This window comes from Lipotes vexillifer, unplaced genomic scaffold, assembly GCF_000442215.2.
Source record: "Lipotes vexillifer unplaced genomic scaffold, Lipotes_vexillifer_v1.1 scaffold626, whole genome shotgun sequence".
Taxonomy (NCBI): Eukaryota; Metazoa; Chordata; class Mammalia; order Artiodactyla; family Lipotidae; genus Lipotes; species Lipotes vexillifer.
Window position 1 is genome coordinate 623,512 of NW_006786303.1, and position 21,638 is coordinate 645,149.

At 43.8% G+C, this 21,638-nt stretch overlaps 1 protein-coding gene across 1 annotated transcript in view; it reads left to right on the forward strand.

Annotated features, from left to right (window-relative positions):
• The window catches only part of ADAMTS17 (ADAM metallopeptidase with thrombospondin type 1 motif 17), a 347,890-nt gene that overhangs the window by 302,864 nt on the left and 23,388 nt on the right, over window positions 1–21,638 (forward strand). The window contains exon 19 of the mRNA XM_007458461.1: window positions 20,084–20,288. Coding sequence (XP_007458523.1) covers window positions 20,084–20,288 — 205 coding nt within the window. The remainder of the gene's footprint in view (window positions 1–20,083; window positions 20,289–21,638) is intronic.

Sequence of the window (21,638 nt, forward strand, 5' to 3'; positions counted from 1 at the left end):
AAAAAAAAAAAAAAAAAAAGAAGAAGACTAAAGGGAGACCTCGAAGGATTTCAGAGACCTTCTTGCCCTGGTGCCTTTACATACTTTGTGTCATCATCTAGAGGACAAGCATACCTACTCTGGTGCTTCAGCAGGCTAGTGGGACAGACATCCCAGTCATAGTGTAATGAGCTCCCTGTCATACACAGATCTGAGCAGCCCCTGCTGGTCTTCTGAATGCATCACTCATCACCTTGGATCCAGGACTTCAACTTCTGCCCTTTGGAAATCATCCAAAATATAATGGACAAAATTGGCAACCACCCAAATGTCCAACAAGTATGCACTAGTTAAGTAATATGGCTCTATCTATACAATGGTGTGTTATGCAAGCATTAAAAATCACTCTTGAGAAAATATTTTTGATCACATAGGAATTGCTTCTGCTATCAAGAGTGAAATAGGCAAAATAGTAAATGATTTGTTTATAGTATGACATCATTAAAGAAAATATGTTTAGAAGATTAGGATCATGTATATTCTTTGGTTCTCTTGCTTTATATTTTTATGTACCTTCCAGATTTTCTACAATGCGCATGAATTATACTTATCATTTCTACTAAGTAAACAAAAAATATGGCTCTAGAAGAGATTCCTAAAATGAGTGAAAGTGTAGACAGAGATACCCTGGGGACCAGCACAAAGATCATTTTAGGAAGCTCTGGATCACTTCTCAGTTTTCTTCATTGACAACCCTGGAATTCAATTAAAATCAGAAAACATTTGTTGCATCCTTAACAAGCACAAGGCTCTGTGCTAGAAACTTTCATTCAGAAGAGCCAGGGACCAGGATCATTCACAGCAAAACGTGACCAGGCCTTTGAGGGCGAAGGGAAGGGAGTCTGAACTCTGAGTGACTCCAAGTATTTTGCCAGGGACTGGGACATTCCCTACAATTTTCTAAATAAAATTTTCTTTCGTTTGCCTAAAAGTAAAAATTGACAACATGCAACACTTGGAGGAGGAGGGAAAAGATGTCACAGAACTCAGTCCAACAAAACTTGCTGTAGAAGTCTTTTCTCTCTGGTTCTCCATGGTGGAGTGGGGGGCAGCCAGTCTCATATGCCCGTGTTGGTGGGAAATCCTTAAAGCCCAATTAGGCAGAGACACCTTTGCAGAGCAGACACTTAGGAACCTGTTTTTACAAATCAAGGAGAAGCAACAATGATCTAGTGAAAATAGATCATTCTGACAGGATACTTGCTGAATAAAAATCTCAAAAGCATGCAGGGGGATTTCATGCCATAGACTTAATAATGCCAGAAATAAAATGAATCTCTTTACTTTCTACTTGGAAGGCTCAGGAACATGGTTTCTGTAGCTCATTAGCTATTAAAATTATTAACAAATTATTATTTTCAATTGAAAGTGGTTATGGTATTCATTATTTCCTCTCATGCCAAGACTCTCTTTAGTCTACTCAGAACATGAATTGTCCAAAGCAATCCAAAGTTTCTAAATAGTTTTGGACCAGGTTCACTGACTTTGGCCCAGCAAGCCACTCAGGGTTGAGTGGCTAAAGGAATCCGTTACGTAATTTATTGAGAACTTAATTGAGACTAATTATTATCTCTCATTGCCTTGCCTGAAGAACATCTGCCCAGCATCTGCTGTGACTCCATTTGGTTGGGATGTTTGAATTTTTTTGTGAAGTGAAATAAGGGGCATGAATATTTTATTGTGGATTTATCCCACTGTAACTTTTTATAGGAAACTGCTGGTTGTTTTATTAGCCAGCAGCGTTAATAGACGGTGTCTCTCCTGCTGGAGCCAAGGTTTAGGGTATACTCAGAACACACTGCCTTAGTGAGACCTGCCCCTGAGGAGGAGGTGGGCGGGTCTGTGAAATATGTGGCTAAGTCAGTGTTTGGGAGAGGGGGGTGCAGATCCTGGACTGTTCTGTGATGTGCCCGCTAAGACCCAGGTCCATCCAGAAGGGGGCACAAGTTGATAACAGGTTGACCGTACATGACCAATCACTGGCATATCCATGTGAGAAATGAATAGGAGCCATTCACCCCATTTCACAGAGGGAAAAACAAAGTTTCAGAAGTCAGCAGCCAAGGTCATCAAAGACTTAGTGAGCCCAGACTAGAACCGAGCCTCTTGCCTCCTAGGAGGCTCCTGGCCATGACGAAGTGAGGATATTCTTAGGGGAAACAATATCCTTCACAATGATTTGGGAACCAGGGGCACAAGAGGGCATATCCAGGACCACCGGAAGAGCTCCTGGAGGGGCAAGTACTTGAGATTGGACAACTGAGAGAAGTGAGGCGGCTGTGCAGGCAGAGGGAATAGTGTCTGAGTCTCCAGGTCTGGGAATATCAAGCAGTCTGGAGAGGGAGGAACACATGGGGCCAACCAAAGCCAGGGGGGTAAGGCTAGTCCTCCTACCTTGATCTGTCCTAAGTCTTCTTTTCCTTAGTGCAGAGTCTTATTTTTGTTTGCTTTCATATATTCATGAAAACGTCTGCAATCCCTAGTGGGATGATGGAGGAGCATGGGATGAAGGAATGACTAAATTATCGGACTGGGCCTTGAGTGCAACCGGCCCCTTGAGTGGGACTTCAGGATGTGAAAGACAGTAAGCACTAGGGAGCCATTGAAGGTTTTAGAGTGAGGAAGTCACATGACTGAAGCCATGGCAGAGGTGCACAGACTACTTGAAAGGAAAAAGAGATCCCATGGTGGGGAGGCCAGTTAGGAGACTGTTACAATACCCCAGGCAAGGGTTGCCATGGAAATGGGGAAGAGAGGTAGATTTGAGATCCCTTATGGGGGTTGGCTTGGTGGCACTTAGCAGCTGCTTGGACATGGCTCAGGGAGCAGTCCAAGCTGCCCTATAACCCTGCATGGCTGGTCTCTGGAAAAGGAGGGGCCGCCAGTTTTGGCAGTGGGGCAAAGAGGAATGGTTTGTGACCTTGCCCACCCAGAACCAGAGGTGTGGTGGGACCCCTGCTGTACTCTAGGTTGTCAATCACACAGGCCTGGAGTTCCCAAGGTGGAGAGTCAGGAGGCCTGTGCATCAAAATACTGATGGAAATCATAAGTAAGCTCTGCGAAAAGGAAAGAGGAAGGGAAGGGAAGGGAAGGAAAGGAGGGCCATGGGAACAAAGGAGCCCAAGACTGAACAAGGGGAGGGCTGAGATTCCTTGGGGAATAGGGGAGGAGGAGGCTTCAGAGAAGTAGAAGGCAGGTGGCAAGAGCTCCCAGCACCTGAGAAGTCAAGGAGGAACGAGCAAAAATCAGGCAGAGCTGTTGCCAGGGTCAGAAGTGTCAAAGCTGTCATCTACACTAAGGATTGTTGTGACAAGTTATGCTCACCAAAGACCCTTAGTCATTTTAGTTAATGTGGGAAGGAAGACGCCGCAGGATGCCAGCCACCAAGCAGGATTGGGGCCCCGCATCACCGGCCATCTCCACATGGCTCTGGCCTGGATGTCTGTCACCCCTGGGGAATTTCTTCCCAGGCTCACTGTGGACATGACCTTTACAAGCCACACCAGCAGGGCCACCACTTCTAATACAGCAGCATGTTATGAGGCACCAGGGATTCGAAATAGACCAACAAAGTGTAACCGTGGAGGCTGTTGTCCAGGGGCCTGGCTGGCTCCTGTCTGCTCTGGGGGTGTCCAGAAGGGCCTTTGGCAGGAGGGGCACAGGGAGCAAATGTGAGGCTTGCAATTAAAGATAGTCGTGTGTGGGGAAGCAAGCAGAGCTGTAAATTCCCTTGTTCATAAAGCTGCATGCCAGAACCCTTGCAGGGCGAGCTCGGAGACAGAGTCAGCCAGCTTTTCAGGCTGGTCGTGTTGGAGCCCTGCCCCTGCCCCTCTGAACACAACGGCCTTTCCCCTCTGTACCCTTTCCAGAAGACACAGAGCTGGCTCACTCCAACTCTGGAGAACTCCCCCTAGGAACATTTTCAGAGAATCTTGTGAAATTCTGAGCATTTTCATAGCCAAAGTGAGGCAGTGGCAGGGGTGGAATGTCAGGGAGGTCTGCTTGCCTGTTTTCATGTTGAATAATTTTGTGGGGCTGGGCAGCTGGGCCAGCTGGGCAGAGGCTCCTGCTGGCATTACTCAGGCCTCTGCGTATTTCTACAGCCCACTCTTCAGGATTTTGGTGTTGGTTTCGAATTGGTACCACTCAGACTGCTGTCTTGGGAAAACCATGTCACATCATGAATCTGGGGAGTCTTTTTTTCCTAATCTTTTTAGGACACAATTCTTGGGACTCACCTATTAAGCCAACCAAAAGACAAATTACAGGAAGGTGGGGTCAAAGCACTGACGGAGGACCCGTGTGGCGAGCCAGTGGTATAGAGTGGCCTCTTCAGGTCAGAGCCAGAGGAAGACACACATCCAGCCTCTCTGGTTTAGGTTCAGAACCACCATAGCTGCCTCCTTGGAAAATTAAAGTGAGAAGTCCTAAACCAGAGGCTGCGGAACCAAATTCCGCAGCAGACATGGCTTGGCCTGCACAGGCGTCTTAAGGTTTTAGAGTTCATTTCCAACATTTTAAAACCAGATTGCAATAAGACTCTGAATTTTCAACATTACTTTTAAAAAGGAAAGATGTGGCAATACTTGACCCACATGGCAACTGTGGGCTGGAGCCTGGTGGCTCCCGGGACAGGCACCGTCTTCATTCTCAGTTGACCACAGTCGCTGCCACTCTCAGAAGTCAAGGTCAGTTAGTACATACCGACCTGGCTCTGGGTTGCATAAGCATTTTTCTTATAAAAATGTTTATATGTACAGAAAAGTCTGAGTTTAACTAATAAACAACTATGCCTGCACCTCCCAATTTTTACAAATTTTCATGATTGCCATATTTTAAGTAATCTAAAGTAATAGCATGTTATTAAAATAATATAATACAGATACATTAAAAGTCCCCCTTGACCCCTCCCAGCGCTATTCTTCTCCCCTCCTCCATTAGTGGGTATGCTTCCCCCGCTAATTTTCAAACTTTTACCATATATGCATATATCCACAAACAAGAGAGTATTGTTTGGTGCATTTAAACAGGCTCTGAGCGTATGTATGTTCATCTTGCCTTTGGGGTCTAGCCACGTTGCCACTGTGGCTCTGGTACACCCATTTTCTTTGCTCTATGTGATTTCATCTTAGGTATTTAGTCGTTTGCCATTGATGGACATTTGAGTTGTTTGCCAGTTGGGGCTTATGTAAACAATTATGCAGTGAACATCCTTTTCCAATTTCCTTAGACACATGTGCAAGTTGTATCCCAGAAGTGTAATTACACAGTCATAGGTCTGCACACCTTGAGCTTTCCTCCAAAGGCTTAACCTAGCGTTACCATGTCACCAGCACGGTAAGGGCTCCCATTGCTCCAGTCATGAACAAATTTGGTTTATTCAGACATTATAGTGTTGCCATCTGATGGGGAGGAAATGGTGCCTCATTGTTTGATTTTTTAAATTCCCCTGTGCTGTAGTGAGGTTGAGCGTTTTCATATGTTAAGAGGATATTTATATTTTTTCTGTGATTTATCCTCCTGTTGTTTGCGCATTATCCTGTTGGGCTACTTATCTCTTACTAATTGATTTATGAGCATTCTTTATACATCTTGGATTATAAATATTTTCCCTTATTTGAGGCCTCTTTTTTCACCTATGGTGTCTTTGAGTAGAAGATTTCATCTTTAATTTAGTTAAATTGGTTAACTTTAAATTTAGGAATTGTGCTTCTTTTGTCTTGTTTGACAATTTCTTCCTGACTTTTCAACTACAAATGTTTTCCTGTGTGTTCTTCCAGAACTTTTAAGGTTTGGCTTTTCTTGCATATAAGAAGACTTTAACACATCCAGAATGTCTTTTTCTGTATAGTATGAGTTGAGACAATGAGTTAATTTCTTCCATATGATAACCTGTGCCTCTCCTCTGTATTATGTAATGGCTAGTTCACCCCATTCCCACTGATTGATAAGGCTGTATTTATGGTAACCAAGATAACAAAACACACCATGCTTTCTGACCACAAGAAAATTACATTGGAAATAAGCAGTAAAAAGATAGTGACCCACTTTTCTCTATATTTTTGGAAATTAAAAATATATATAACTCATGGGTTAGGAGGAAATGATATTGGAAATTACAAAATTTTCAGAACTAACAATTAACATTTCTTTTTTTCTCCCTATTTTTGGGAAGCTGTGGATTATATTTCTATTCTTTTGATGGTTATCCTTAAATGTGACCCAGGTACCTTAACTATAATGGTTTCAGTAGAGTCCAGAGTACTCAGAATCGCTAGCCTCTTCCCAAACAACACAGTGCCCTTAGTGCATGTGACCCTCAAACAGCCTTTACTTGTTCCTCTTATTATCTGGAGATTTGGTGTTACTATATTGAAAAACCAAAAATATTCTGGTATAACAAAAAGTTATATTAATTAGATGAAACAGACAGAATTCTTAGAAATACAAACTACTGTAACTGACTCAAGAATAAATAGATAACCTGAACAGACCCATAACAAGTAAAGAGATTGAATTAGTAATAAAAAAAATTCCCACAGAAAAAAAGCCCAGGATCAGATGGCTTTACTGGTGAATTTTATGAAACATCTAAGGAAGAATTAATATCAATTTTTCACAACCTCCTCCAAAAAGTAGAAAAGGAAGCACTTTACAACTTATTCTATGAGGCCAGTATTACCCTGATAACAAAACCAGACAAAGACATCACAAGAAAACTACATGCCAATATTGCTTATGAATATAGACACAAAAATCCTCAACAAAATATTAGTAAATTGAATCCAGCAATATAAAAAGGATTATATACCATGATCAAGTGGAAACTTATGCTGGGAATGCAAGGTCCACTTATCATCTGAAAATCAAATAATATAATATATCACATCAGTAGAATAAAAGGCAAAACCACATTATTGTCTCAATTAACACAAACACACACAAAGTATTTTCAAAATTCAATACTCTTTCATGATCAAGACACTCAACAAACTAGGAATAGACGGGAATTTCCTCAACCTCATGAAGGGATCTACAAGAAACCCACAGGAACCATCATACTTAATGGTGAAAGACTAAAGGCTTTTCCCCTAAGAGAGGAACAAGACAAGAATGTTTGTTTTCATTGCTTATATTCAACATTGTACTGGTGGTTCTAGCTAGGGCAATTAGGCAAGAAAAAAAAAAAAAAAGGCATCTAGGTTAGAGATGTAAAAACTATATGTATTTGCAGATGACATGATCTTCCATATAGAAAATTCTGAAGAATCCAGTAAAAAGCTACTAGAACTAATATATTTGCTGGAAAAACAAAATTCAACTGAGTAAATTCAAAGATCTAATTGGCTTTATTTATCAATTCATGAATCAGTCAGGATCCCATCTAGCAACTAGCAGAGCACTCCAAGGGGTTGTACAAAATGGGAGATTTTTACTGGTAGAAAGAGGGTGGGCAAGAAAAGTATTAACAAAAGAAAAGATTGCTTCAATCCAGACCATCTTCTTCTGGGGGAAGGGAAGGGCTTTATCATAACATTACTTCACTAGTGTTGATCAGGAAATTTCAGATTGACTCTTAAAGGTCACATTGCTGGAAGGGGTTGAAGCTGCAATTAAGTCTTCGTTGTCATGGGGAGCAAATGACACCACTCTGGGCTTGTTGTTTTTAACATATGAGTTGAGCAAGGTTACAGGATGTAAGAATGATATACAAAAATCAATTCTTTTTCTATACCCTTGCACTGAATAGTCTGAAAAGGAAATGAAGAAAATAGTTCCATTTACAGTAGCATCAAAAACAATAAGATCAGCTCAGTGCTTTGTGACCACCTAGAGGGGTGGGATAGGGAGGGCAGGAGGGAGGGAGACGCAAGAGGGAAGGGATATGGGAACATATGTATATGTATAACTGATTCACTTTGTTATAAAGCAGAAACTAACACACCATTGTAAAGCAATTATACTCCAATAAAGATGTAAAAAAAAACAAAACAATAAAGTACTTCGGAATAAATTTAACAAAAGAGTTTTACACTGCAAATGACAAAACATTATTGAAAGATGTTAATAAATATCTACATACATCCCATTAGAAGGCTTAGTGTTGTTAAGAGGGCAATACTCCTCAAATTGATCCACTGATAAAACATAAATCCCTATCAAAATTCCAGCTGTCTTTATTGCGCAAATGAACAAGCTGATCCTAAAATTTATGTGGAATTGCAAAGGGTTCCAAATAGTCAATACAATCTTTAAAAACAAGAACAAAGTTGGAGGACTTATGCTTCTTAGTTTCAAAGATTACTACAAAGCTAGAGTAATCAAGACAGTATGGGACTTGCATAAAGAGAGACATATAGAACAATGTAATATAAATGAGTAAATAAATATTCTCACATTTACTGTCAGTTAATTTTCAACAATGCAACAGAGAAAGAATCATCTTTTCTATAAACGGTACTGAGACTCTGGATGTCCACATACAAAAGATAGAAGTTGGATCCCTAGCTTATACCATAGATAAAAAATTAACTCAAAATGGATCAAGCACCTACATGTAAGTGCTAAAGCTATAAAGGCAATGCTTTCTTAGATATTAAAGCAAAAGCACAAGCAACAAAAGAAAGAAATAAACTAAACATTATAAAAATTTAAAACTTTTGTTCTTCAAGGCCATCAAGAAAATGAAAAGATAACCCGAAGAAGGGAAAAAAACGTTTCCATAAATCATATATCTGAAAAAATAATTTTATCTAGACCATATCAAAAACTCTTACAACTCAATAATAAAAAAACCAAATAACCCAACTAAAAAATGCGCAAATCATCTGAACAGACATTCTTTTTTTTTTTTTGCTAATGTGAATTTTCTTTATTATTGAAACTTTCTCAGATTATGCAATTCTTTAGTAAAACAGTATTGAGTCACTAACAATAGGAAACATGTTTTTCACACATTTAGTAGAACACAAATTGAACAGACATTCTCAAAGGAAGATACACAAATGGCCAATAAGCACATGAGAAGATGCTCAACATCATCAGCCATCAGGGAAATAACAAATCAAAACCACAATGAAATTCAACAAGTAGTATTGGGGAAACTGGATATCAAAATACAAAAGAATGACGTTGGACCTTTACCTTATACCATGTACAAAAATAAGCTCAAAATGGAGCAAAGACCTAAATATAAGAGTTAAAGCTAAAACTCAGAATAAAACATAGGAAAAAATCTTCATTGCATTGGATTTGGTAATGACTTCTTAGATATGACACCAAAAGCATAGGCAACAGAAGGAAAAATAGATAATTTGGACTTCAAAATTAAAAACTTTTTTGTATCTAAGGACATAATCAACAAAGTGAAAAGGCAACCCAAAGGATGGGAGAAAATATTTGCAAATCATATATTTGATAAAGAAGCAATATCCAGAATGTATAAAGAATTCCGACAATTAAACAACAAAAGGCACCCCATTAAGAAATAGGCAAAGAACATGTTTACTCATTTCTCCAAAGAAGATATGCACATGGCCAATAAGTACATGAAAAAATGCTCATCATCACTAATCGTTAGGGAAATGCCAATCAAACCACAATGAGGTGACCACTTCATACCCATGAAGATGGTTATTATTAAAAAACAGCAAATAAGTGTTGGTGAGGATGTGGTGAAATTGGAACCCTTCTACATTGTTGAATGGAATGTCAAATGGTACAGCCACTGTGGGAAACAGTATGGTGGTTCCTCAAAAAATTAAACACAGAATTACCATGTGATCCAGCAATTTCACTTCTGGGTATATACCCAAAAGAACTGAAAGCAGGGACTCAAACAGAAATTTGTACAACCATCTTCATAGCAGCACTATGCACAATAGTCAAAAGGTAGAAGCAACACAAGTGTCCCTCTCTGGACAAATGGATAAATGAAATGTGTTACATGTGTACAATGGAATATTATTCAGCCTTCAAAAGGAAGGAAATTCTGACACATTCTGCAACATGGATGAACCTTGAGGATATTATGCCAAGTGAAATTAGATAGTCACAAAAGAACAAACATTGTATGATTCCACTTATATGAGGTACCTGGAGCAGTCAAAGTCATAGAAACAGAAAGTAGGATGATAGTTGCCAGGGGCTGGGGGGAGAGGGGACTAGGAGGTTATTGTTTAATGAATCGAGAATTCAGTTTGGGAAGATGAAAAGTTTGGGAGAGAATGGTGAGGGTTATACAACAGTGTGAATGTATTTAATGCTACTGAACTGTACACTGCAAAGTGGTAAAAATGGTAAATTTTGTATACATTTTACCACAGTAAAATGAAACCACAATGGGATATCACTTCACACCCACTAGGATGGCTATAATCAAAATGATAGATAATAGAAAAAATTTATGAGAGTGTGGAGAATTTAGAATTTCATACACTACTGTAGAAATGCAAAATAGTGCAGCTGCTTTGGAAACAGTCTGGCATTTCTCAAATTGTTAAACATAGCGTTAGCATACGATCCAGCAATTCCACTCCTTGGTATATACTCAAAAAAAATGAGAACATATGTCCACACAAAAATTGTACACAGATGCTCATTGCAGCATTATTCGTAATAGCCGAAATGTGGAAACAACCCAAATGTCCATCAGCTGATGAACCAATAAATAAACATGGTGTATCTATACAGTCAAGTATTATTCAATGACAAAAAAGAATGAAATACTAATAGATGCTATAACATGGATGAGCCTTGGAAACATTATGCTAAGTGAAAGAAGCTGGGCACAAAGAACCATATGTTATGTGATTCCATTTATATGAAATGTCCAGAAGAGGCAAATCTATAGAGACAAAAAGTAGATTAGTGATTGCCTGGGGCTGAGAGGGATAGGAGGGGGGCATGTATTGGGAGATAACAGCTAAGAAGTGTGGAGTTTCTTTTGGGGGTAATAAAAATATTCTAAAATTGATTGCGGTGGTGATTTCACACCACCACAATATATTTCAGAATATACTGAATTGTTCTCTTTACATGGATGAATTGTATGGTATGTGAATTATGTCTCAATGGGACCGTTAAAATAGTTCTTCTACTTGCTAATGTATGACCTTGGGCAAGCCACTTAACCTCTCTGTGCCTTGATTTCCTCACCTGTAGAATGGCTCTCCGAAGGATTGTTACAGGGATCAAATAATTTGAATCATGTTAAGTGCTGAGAACATGGAAGCACATAGGAAGCTCCCAAAACGGTTAGCTGGTGCAATATCTAGAGAAACCATTCTTAAAACATTTTCCCTTAAGCCATGTTTTAGCAAAGCATTGAAGTCTTCCCCTCCTTCCCTTCTCCCTCCCTCCCTCACTCCCTTCCTTCCTTCCTTCCTTTCTCTTCCTTTCCCCAGCACATGAAAACTAACCACAGTGACTCAAGAACCTTTTCAGGAAAACGCAGCAAGTTCTCAGACCCTGACCCAGCCTGATTTCAGGATGGAATTATGTCCTCCAGCAGAAGCTCACATGCACAGGCCGATGTATTCATTCCTCATCATGCACTCCAGGCTCTCATTTCCTCCTATAAAAAACAAATATGTGAATAATATTACTTTTCAGGGAAATATATATGAGAACTCATAATTCTCAAGTTTTAAATGGAGAAATGCTGAATTGAAACTTCGTGTGCAGCTCTAAAGCGTCCCCCTCTGTCCCCTGGGAGAACATCACAGCCCAGCTTGCTAAGTCCCGGTTGTACCTCCTTACCCCACTCCTTTCACAGACATCTGTTCAATAAAAGCAGCCACGTATCTTCGGAGACTTTAAATGGCACATGTGTTTTGATTGTTCTCATAACGGAGTTGCTGGCTCCAATCTGCCCTGAGCTGTGAGAGTGGCTCGGGCAGACAGAGAGTCTGTCGCTGCCGAGTCCTCCGTGGTGTTTTTGGGACGAGGCCCAGGAGGTCCGGCTCTTGGCCAGCCGGCCTCTGCCACGTCTCCTCACCCCAGGCTGGCGGCACACGTGGTGACCACAGCCCAGGTGCCCTGGGAGAGGCCTTGTCATCCACGGGAAGGCAGAGCGGTGTTAGCCTGACCTTGGCCAGACGTTCACAGCCTAGGGGCCAGCAGCCCTGCACCAGGGAGAGAGGGAAGAGACTCCCATCCTTGGAGCTCCCTGCAGACCTCTCCCTGGGGCCTTTACCTGCCGTAAGGTCATCATCAGGTCCTTACAACTGTGGGCCCAGTTCTTGCCCCTGCTTTATGGATGAAGGCCAGGTGCTCAGAGGAGAGAGATAACTCGCACCAAGTTATAGGACTCAGCACTCAAACATGTTTTTCATATTCTTCTCATCTGAATCATGCAAATTTATTGAAAATTTTTTAAAAATTAAAACTAATTTGTTTTGGTTCCAAATGCCCACATAGACTGCCCATTCCAGAGGGCTTTGAGGAACAACAGCTCCTCTGAATAGACAATAGCTCCTCTGCCTAGACTGAGAATAATAGTTACAGCAATAATAACAGCTGCTAGTTATCAGGCCCATAGAGTGCGAGGCCTGCGCTGACTGTGTGGCAGAGGCTTGAGTACTGACTTGTCCAAGGTCACACAACTGGCAAGTTGGTGGAGTGGACTCAAGTCCAGGCGCATCTGACACCAGCATCCTGAATGTGACTGTCTGAGACTTTGAAATGTCTGATTCCAGTAAGTGGGCACCTTTCACTCTCGGGGCATCCTGATGAGGTTGGTCAGGTGTTCCCTAACCAGAGCAAGATTGTATAAATACAAAAAGGAAGCTTCTGGGTTGGGGCACAGAGGACCCACCCACTTAATAACTAGCGGGCCTTAGGCCAGTCTTGCTGTCTCTCCAAGTTGGTTTCTCCATCCGTGAAGCAAGACCAGCAGGCCCTGAGCCTCCTTCCTCTGGGAGTTCAGGTGGGTGTGAAGGCAAGATGGTGGTGGGAAAGGACTGGGCACAAACGGGAGGGACACCTTGGAGACATGGTGCTGACCCACAGCGGGAGATGCAGACCTGTTCCTTCAAACTCTCTCTTGGCAGAGGAGAAATGAGAAGTGAGATCTTTGATCTGTTTGCTTTCCAAATCAGACTGCCTGAGCCTCCCTGGGCTAGGAATGGACAGGATCACTCTTCAGGCCAGAGTCTTTATCAAGATGCACTGACCCACTGGCCCACTGACCCAGGTCACCAGATCCCAACGGGAGACAGCAGCCAAGCCCTGACTGAGGCCGAGCCTTCCCCTCACACATGCTGCCCACCGCCAGGTCCCTGGCCTCCCTCCCCTGCTGGCCTCCAGAGTCTCGGACGTGGCACAGGTCTCCCACAGGTCATCTGCTCTGACATTTGACCCAGATGACTTCCATGAGGCACTGCCAGTGGGCAGGGGTGGCCTTTCTAGACAGATGGGTCCACGAGAGGAAGCTCCCTGTCTGTCCTGGAGCCACTGCTTCCAGCCCTCAGCCATTCTCAGCATTTCATTCTCACGCAGATGTCCCCTCTCAGGTTCTCACTCATGCTTCCTGCCCACGCACAGTCTGCTTGACCAGAGGCTCCCAAGTCATGAGACAGCTCGCATCAGGTCTTGTTTCCGAAGCTTGGGTGTCACCCCAAGATTGAGGGTCTGTGGAGCCCACTCTGTAGGCATCAAACCAAATATGCTAAGGGGCGCCCGCAAGGCCTCTCCTCTTCACCCTCCTTCCTCTCTGCATTTACAGCACTGGCAACGCTTCTCCCCACTTCTCCCCCGGGTCAGCAACCTGTCCTCATGGCTAAATCCAGGGGATGCTCTTCAGGCCTCATCCAAACCCACCCTTCCTGGCAACTCCTGCACTGTCCTCCTGCCCTCCCTAGCCTTGCTCGTCACCTCTTCTGCTCCTCAGAGCCCCCCATGACTGATTACAACCCCAGGTGCTTGTATTCCCCAGCCCCTGCCCCTGCCCTCTGTCCTCCTGTATAAGCTCCCTGGATGAGTTGTTCTTACCCTTGATGTCTACCAGGATTTATTGCTTTTGACTTCCAACCCTGTGTCTCCAATCAGGCAGCACCCTTGAACACCAGAACTGCACCTGCAGACCCTTCCCAGCACCACTCAGCGACCTAGCGGCTGCCTTCAAAGTGGTGCCCACCCTTCTGCCCCCAGGCCAACTCCCCTCCCTGTGTTCTCCCTCCCAGTGGAGGCACCACCAGCATCCTCTGGGCCAGTCAACATCCTGAGCTTGATTCTTGCCTCCTTTCTCTCCATGACCCCACATACCCAAAGCCCTGTCAAAACCCTTTCATAGTCTTGTATCAGTGCCTGTTTTCCATTTCTCCACTGCCTTCATGAACGCCCTCATCTTGCCCCAGGGCACATGATTAACGGAGACCGCCCAAGGAAACCTCCCTCCTACCCACCCAGAAGTACCCTCCAAGGATTGGCCATCCCAAACTCGCAGCTGTTCCTCAACATTTCATGGGCAGGGGCTCTCTGTCAGAGCACTGAGCCCTGCTTCTTTGGTTGGCCAACTTCACTTTGACTTCAGGACCCAACTCAAGCTCCATTTCCTCCACTGCACTTAGCAGATAGTGAAGACATTGCCTGTTTATATGCTTCCCTCTCCCCCAAGGACCACACACTTGACTGAGCTTTGTGAAGGTGGGACGCTGAGCTGAGTGCCCTGGCCCTTGATTCAGGGCTTGGTGTGAAGTTGATACCCACGTGTCTGGGGGACAGATAAGATGAGGTTGGACAAAGTAACCATCCAGTAGCAGAAATCTCTAACCTGCCCTGCAGCTTTCTGGAGCTTTTGGACTGTTTCATATCCTTCTTTTCATGCTGTGGTATTTTACCTTTTACATGTAAAATACATGGTATTTTACAAGCATATTTGATGCTATGCTTGGAATTTGCATATCTCTATAACAGATGCTCACATACAGTCATCTAGTTTCCTTACGTTGATTAATTTAGCTAATGTAAGGAACATTCCTGATTCAGAGATAGGCACAGATTAGGTGCTCAGTCACTGCCAGATTCTTACTACTGTCCCATTTTGGAGATGGATAAAGTTGACACCACGGACAGACCACTTATCTTGAACACTTGTTGTGTTGAAATACAACAGCTCACATTTTTTTTACAATTTGAAGTTGTTGAAAATAAATGACCCACCAGTGTACTCTTTTTGGTTATCTATACTTGAGATTCACTTTATATTCAACATAAAATAACTGTGTTAGAAGAATGTGATCCTGAAGATGCCATTGTTTCTTTGTGAGACTGTCACATTTCAGCAGATTTCATGAGATCTTTACCTAGTTTAAGTCTCAGCCAAATCAAGCCTTGAATAGAAACTGAATTTTGAACATAAGATAAAATTTCTCAGGACTGTTAATGTGATGCGTGTAGTAGGCAAAATAATGACCCCCAAAGATGTCGACATCCTAATCCCTGGAACTCGCTGTTCTGAGCAATGGGATGAAAATGTTAGTTACTTGTCAAAGGAAACTTAGAGTTACAGGTGGAATTAGGTTGTTATGGGTCTCCCCTGAAAGATGTTAGCAGAACCCAGGAGAGAGGTATGGAACAGAGTCCTCTGAGTCCTCAGAAGGAACCCACCCTGCCAACAATTTGATTTTTAACTTCTGGCCTCCAGAGCTGTAAGAGAATAAATTTATATTATTTTAAGCCACCCAGCATGTGGTACTTTTCACGGCAGCTCTAGCAAACTAATACAGTTTGCTAATCAGCCGGCTTATGCTGGATTATCTGAGTGGGTCCAGTGTAATCACAAGGGTCCTAAAAGCAGAAGACGGAAGCAGAAGAGAAGGTTCGAGTGATGCGATGTGAGAAGAACTCGGCCTGAGTTGATGGCTTTGAAGGCAGAAGAAGGCACCACAAGCCAGGGAATTGGGGCAGTGTCTAGAAGCTGGAAAAGGCAAGGAAGCAGAGTCTTCCTGGAGTCTCCAGAAGGAAACAGCCCTGCCAGCACCTTGATTTTAGCCCAGTGAGACCCACGTCAGATTTCCAACCTCTAGAAATGTAAGGTAATCAATCTGTGCTGTTTTGAGCCATTAAGTTTATGGCAATTTGCTACAGCAGCAATTAAAAAAGAATATAGGGTCTCAGGTAGTGACAGAGCTGCCCAAAGCCTAGTAGTCCCCCCTCATCTGCAGGCCATACATCCCAAGCCCCCCAGTAGATGCCTGAAACCCAGGATAGTACTGAACCCTATAGATACTTATATACTATGTATTTCCTGTGCTAACCGGCAGGGAGCCTACACAGCATGGATAAGCCGGGCAAAGGGATGGTTCACATCCCAGACGGGACCAATTGGGATGGCGGGAGGTTTCATCCCACTGCTCAGAACAGTGTGCAGTTTAAACTTATGAAATGTTTATTTCTGGAGTTTTCCATTTAATGTTTTCAGACCATGGTTGACTGCTAGTAACTGAAACTGGGGAAAGTGAAACCACAGATAATGGTGTAAAACTGTACCTAATTAGAATGATTGAACTTGAAGTATGTACAGAGGAGCTACACCTGTGCTGGACAGGAGAGGCTGTCCTGACCCCGTGGGAACAGGGGAGGGGCCTGGATTAGGGAAGTTTTAATGGTGGTTTCAGCAAGAATTACAGTTTTATTGCTTTTAAGAAGAACTGCTAACTCAAACTTGGCTAATGAATGTCGCTGTTAAGGTTTTTAGAGGATAAGAGTGAAAAAAGCTCAGGCTTACATTGTAATTGTAAAATACATTGTCGTGTGGAACTGCAGGCCTTTCCCAAGTTACTAGACTTGGGATCAATGGGATTTTACTCTGATGTCTGGGTGTGCGACATCATCCCACTGCCCTAGATGGGCCTCCTGCAGCCAAGGTCCTTCAGGGGAAGTGGATTCTTTCAGCCACCAAAAATGAAGTTTTAGGAAGGCCACTTTTTCTCCCCATACCTCACTGAGGTGTTTGTCAAGATCAGAAGCAAAAAGGTCCAGCTGAAAAATAGCTCCGATAACCTGAAGCAGGTGCACCTGTGACAAAGAGCCCTCTTGTCGGCGGCTCGTCACACGTTTCAGGCGGGGATAGGTCTGAGGATTCTTCTGGAAAGAGGAGGAGGGATGCATGGGCTCTTTTCCATTCTGTCATCCTTTTGCAAAGCACCAGACACCAGAGGTAAAGGAAAGGAGAACCTGGAGGGCTGGCGGTCCCTCCCAGCTCTACAGGAATCTGACCTCCACAGATCTGACTTTTCCAGCCAGTGATGGGGCTGGAGGAGCCCCCGAGGCAGGACAGCTGAGTCCTCCCAGCAGTTCACCATTCCCCCAGGTGTCCTGGATGTGACCTTTGTGTGAACAGAGTTGGCGTCCACATTCCCTAGAACACATGCTCTGATTGTGTGGCCAGAAATGGAGATGCTGGTACCCTATGGCAATGGCACGCATGCCCAGGGCAGTGACAGTCCCATGAGTGTGACATAGAGGTCCCACTTCCGAGGTTCACCCCTGGGAATCACAGGAAATACAAAAGACAGGAGCAGGATTCTAAGCCATTTCACAGTTGGGGTCAGCACAATAATGCCGAACAGGTCTCAACCTAAAACCTAACATTTATATTCACAAAGTTAATTGTAAAAGGCCAGGACAAAGGAGATCTGGCTGAGAGTCAGTTCATGAGAGAGAAAAATATAGTAGGCGCTAACAGAGGTACAATGTGGTTGCTTTAAAAAAAGAAAAGAAATAGTACAGAGTTGGGGAGTATTCATGAAAGCAAGTCCCCATTTAAAGAGAAAATCATCACATTCTCTCTTGCTGCTTTCAGATCACATCTGGACCATACTGTCCATGACAAATCAGTCCATTTTAAGAACAGTAGTGACTGATTAGAGACTTACAAACGGATTGAGAATCTGCAAATTATTTTGATCAAGAGAAGAGAAAACTTAAAAGGGGAACAAAATGGGTAGAAGTTGGTTTGATTCGGTGATGTTTAAGCAGTTGTCAGGTACTGAAATGGGAGCAAGGCTGCATGCATGTGGGAAGTCTCCATTTCCCACCAAGGAAACACAAAATAATGTCAATACTAGTTATGTTATAGGGCTTATGTGTGCCAGGTGCTGCCATAAGCAATTTGCAGGCAGTATGTTACTTGTCCTCATATCCCGAGGTCAGCACTGTATTTCCATCCCATGCAGCATGAGCAAGGGGTCTGACAAGAGGAGCTTCACTAGCATTAGTCCCTGGGCCATGAAGGGCAGAGTGATGAGCTCTGCCAAGGGGACTGGAGATGAGCTCTAGATGAGGTGGTCTGAGCTTGCCCTAATGGACAAGGAGAAACCATGTCGGGATGAAGGGAGGGGCCTGGGTAGCCCCATCTTCTCAACATTTAGTCCAACACCTCCACTACCCCCAGCTGGTTCAAGCCACCCTTATCTCCCACCTGGACCATTGCAGTAGCCTCCTCCCCACTCTCCCTGTTGCCGCCCCTACCCATTGTAGGCTGGTAGCCACACAGAGTCAGGGTGGCCCTGGAAGGCATGTCTTCCCTTCTCCAAACCCTCCAGGACTGCATCTCATTCAAGTAAGAGCCACAGCAGCCAGCCAGGCCCTGTGTAATCTCCCCCTGCTCCCTCTCATGCCCCTCCCTCTCCTGCTCACCCCCTTCCCCAGCCACACTGGACTCCCGGCTGCCCCTCAGCCCTGCCAGCACACCCCTCCACCAGGGCCTTTGCACCTGCTATGCTCTCTGCCTGCAAGTCTTCTCCCACAGAGCACAGGGCTCATGCTTCACTTCCTTCCAGTCGCTGCCCAAATGCCAGGCCATCCCTGCCACCTTGAATAAAATAGTGCCAACCTCCCTCATCTCCTCACTGATCTGCCCTGTGCTGTATTACTTTTCTCTAAAGCACTTACTATGGTGTTGCATATTCTCTCTGCATATATGTTATATACACTCTATTACATTATGTTGTATTCTGTTGTACATTGTTCATCTGTTTACTGTCTGTCCCCATTAGAATAGGAAGACTCAGAGGGCAGGGCTTTGTTTCGTTCACTGCCTCATCATCAGAACCTAGATGTTTCCAAACAGTGGGATGGCCTCATTAGATTTGGTTTCAAGTGGGACTTAGGACGAGTCTGACTAATGTGAGAACTGAGTGGTTATCAGGGCTGACCATCCAGATGGAACTGCTTTGTTAAGTAGTGAGCTCCTGGGAGCTGGGAATATTTGAGGCTCGTCCAGGAATCAGAGCACAGAGAGTCTTTAAAAGTGCATACAAAGACCTGTTTGTGTCCTGAGAAATCATCATTCCCAAACTGCCTAGCCCCTTTCCAACACCCTAAGGCCAACAGAGAATTGGGATCATTGAAATATTAGGCAGGTAGACAAAGTCTTAGTTGAGCACTTTCAGCTGATGGCCTCAGCAGCCTAGTCTTCCCACGGCCCACAGATTGCCTCCTCAAGAATGACAGTCCCCACTTAGGAGGGCCCACCACCCTTTGGAAAGCAGGGAGTCCTGGTGTGTTTAAGCTGGGACTGGGGTGTCCTTTGTCGAGGGCTGTGCCAGTCAGCTTTTGCTGCAGTGACAAACAACCCTAATATCTCTGTGGAGTACAAGAGCATCATGCTATTACAGAGCCCAGCAGTCAGGAAGCCCCTGTATTGGACCTGCTGTTCTCATGGCAGAGGACAGGAAGAGTGAGAGACAAACCACATAGTAACTCAAAGCTTCTGCTGGGATGTGGCCAGCTTCGTATCCACTCACACCCCCACTGAACAAAGATGGCACAAGACAGCAAGAGGGGGACGTAGGGACAATAACTCAGTCTGCCGTTGTGGCGTGGGGCGGGGGCGGGGGGTGCGGGCAGTTGCAGAAAGATTTCTGTACTGAGTAGGCCACTGAACCACTCTACTCAAATAGCTCTGATATTCCAGAATTATTTCCAAAGCCAACTACAAAGCTGAGTCTGTCTTTTTCCCTCCCACAGCAGGCCCACAATTCCAACATCTGCCTGGAAGGCCCTTTGTTCTCTCACTGTCTTTTCTCTTTCTGGGTAGGTGGGTGGCAGGCCCGTGGAGCCCCTGCTCAGCGACCTGTGAGAAGGGCATCCAGCACCGGGAAGTGACCTGCATGTACCAGCTGCAGAATGGCACACATGTCGCCACTCGGCCCCTCTACTGCCCAGTGCCCCGGCCATCGGCAGTGCAGAGCTGCGAAGGCCAGGACTGCCTGTCCATCTGGGAGGCGTCAGAGTGGTCACAGGTGGGTGCCTGGGCTGCTGCCAGTGCTGAAACCACCACCAGGGCCTCGGGGCCTTGTTTGTAGCAACCCCAAAATGGTTCCTTTCCCTCCCTGCTGTTTTTGACAAACCCCCACATATCACAGTCCTAGCCAGACCCCAGAGGAGCTCAAAGCCATGTTCTAAGTCACATATTCTCAAATTCCATCAGAGATATCAACGTGGCCAAGAAAACATGGATAGTGTGTTTTTTTGATAATGTATATCACAGTACTGTTTGGTTCCGTTTCCTGTGAAAATTCTCATGTAAATATAGATGGATGGATGGATGGATGGATGGGTGGGTGGATGGATAGATACATAGGAGATAGGTAGGTAGGCAGGTAGACAAATAGACACCTTTTAATCTCTTCTGTGCACTTTGGAACTGTAGGGTGGTCAGGTTGGGAAGGTGGTTTCAAAGGCTTCCCTTCAGTTCCATGGCAGTCTTTGTGGAGCTGCCTTTGCAAGAGGCAGGAGGATGTTGGGAGGGACAGCGTTCAGTGTGTGAGTTGGTTACAAATCTCATGCCATAACACATTTTGGAAAGAGGTCAATTAAGCCTTAATTTTTAACTTTGAAGATTGATCCTAGAAATATTTTATCTTCGGTAATATCATCCTTCAAGGCTTGGCATTGAGTTTGCATTAATGATTTTGATTGTTTGGCTAAGAAACAAAAAAAATAGCTGAATAAAGGGCAAGCTTCCCTCAGGTCCTCCATCAAACGTGTTCTAGGAAAGTCAGAAAGGCTAAATCCAAGACACTCTTCAGTGTGGAAAATATTTTTAAAGTTCCTTCTTATTGCCAAGCAGTTGGAATTATTTTGAATAAGAAAGTATTCAGCCCATTTTTAATGAACGAAAAGTCTGCCCTTGGCTGTTCTAAAACTGAGTTTATGTTTTAGGCAGATCTTGACGTGTACCCATTTAAAGATGGGCGTTTTTTGCCTATCCTTTAAGATATTTTAGGAAAAGGACAGAGTTTTAACATTAAAAGATTTTTTTTCTTTACACGTACCTAGGTTAATAAGTTTAACATTCAGTGGACTTTTGGGGAGGGGGATGCCTGCTAGAAGGGTAGGGGCAGGTGTGCAGTCTCTCTCCCTTGCCATGAGCCTTAGGGCCTTGATCACCTGGTTCTTGATCCAAACAAGATTTATGCTTTATCAGATCAAAACCATAAATTTTCCATTTATAGGTCTCTTATGGGAGAAAAATGCCTCCTTAACAAAATAAACGAGGCTGACATAATCAACTATCATTACAGTATTGAAGAGCACCATTTTGGAAAGTGTGAGACAATTTGGAGCAAGATTTAAAGAAATATCTCCAT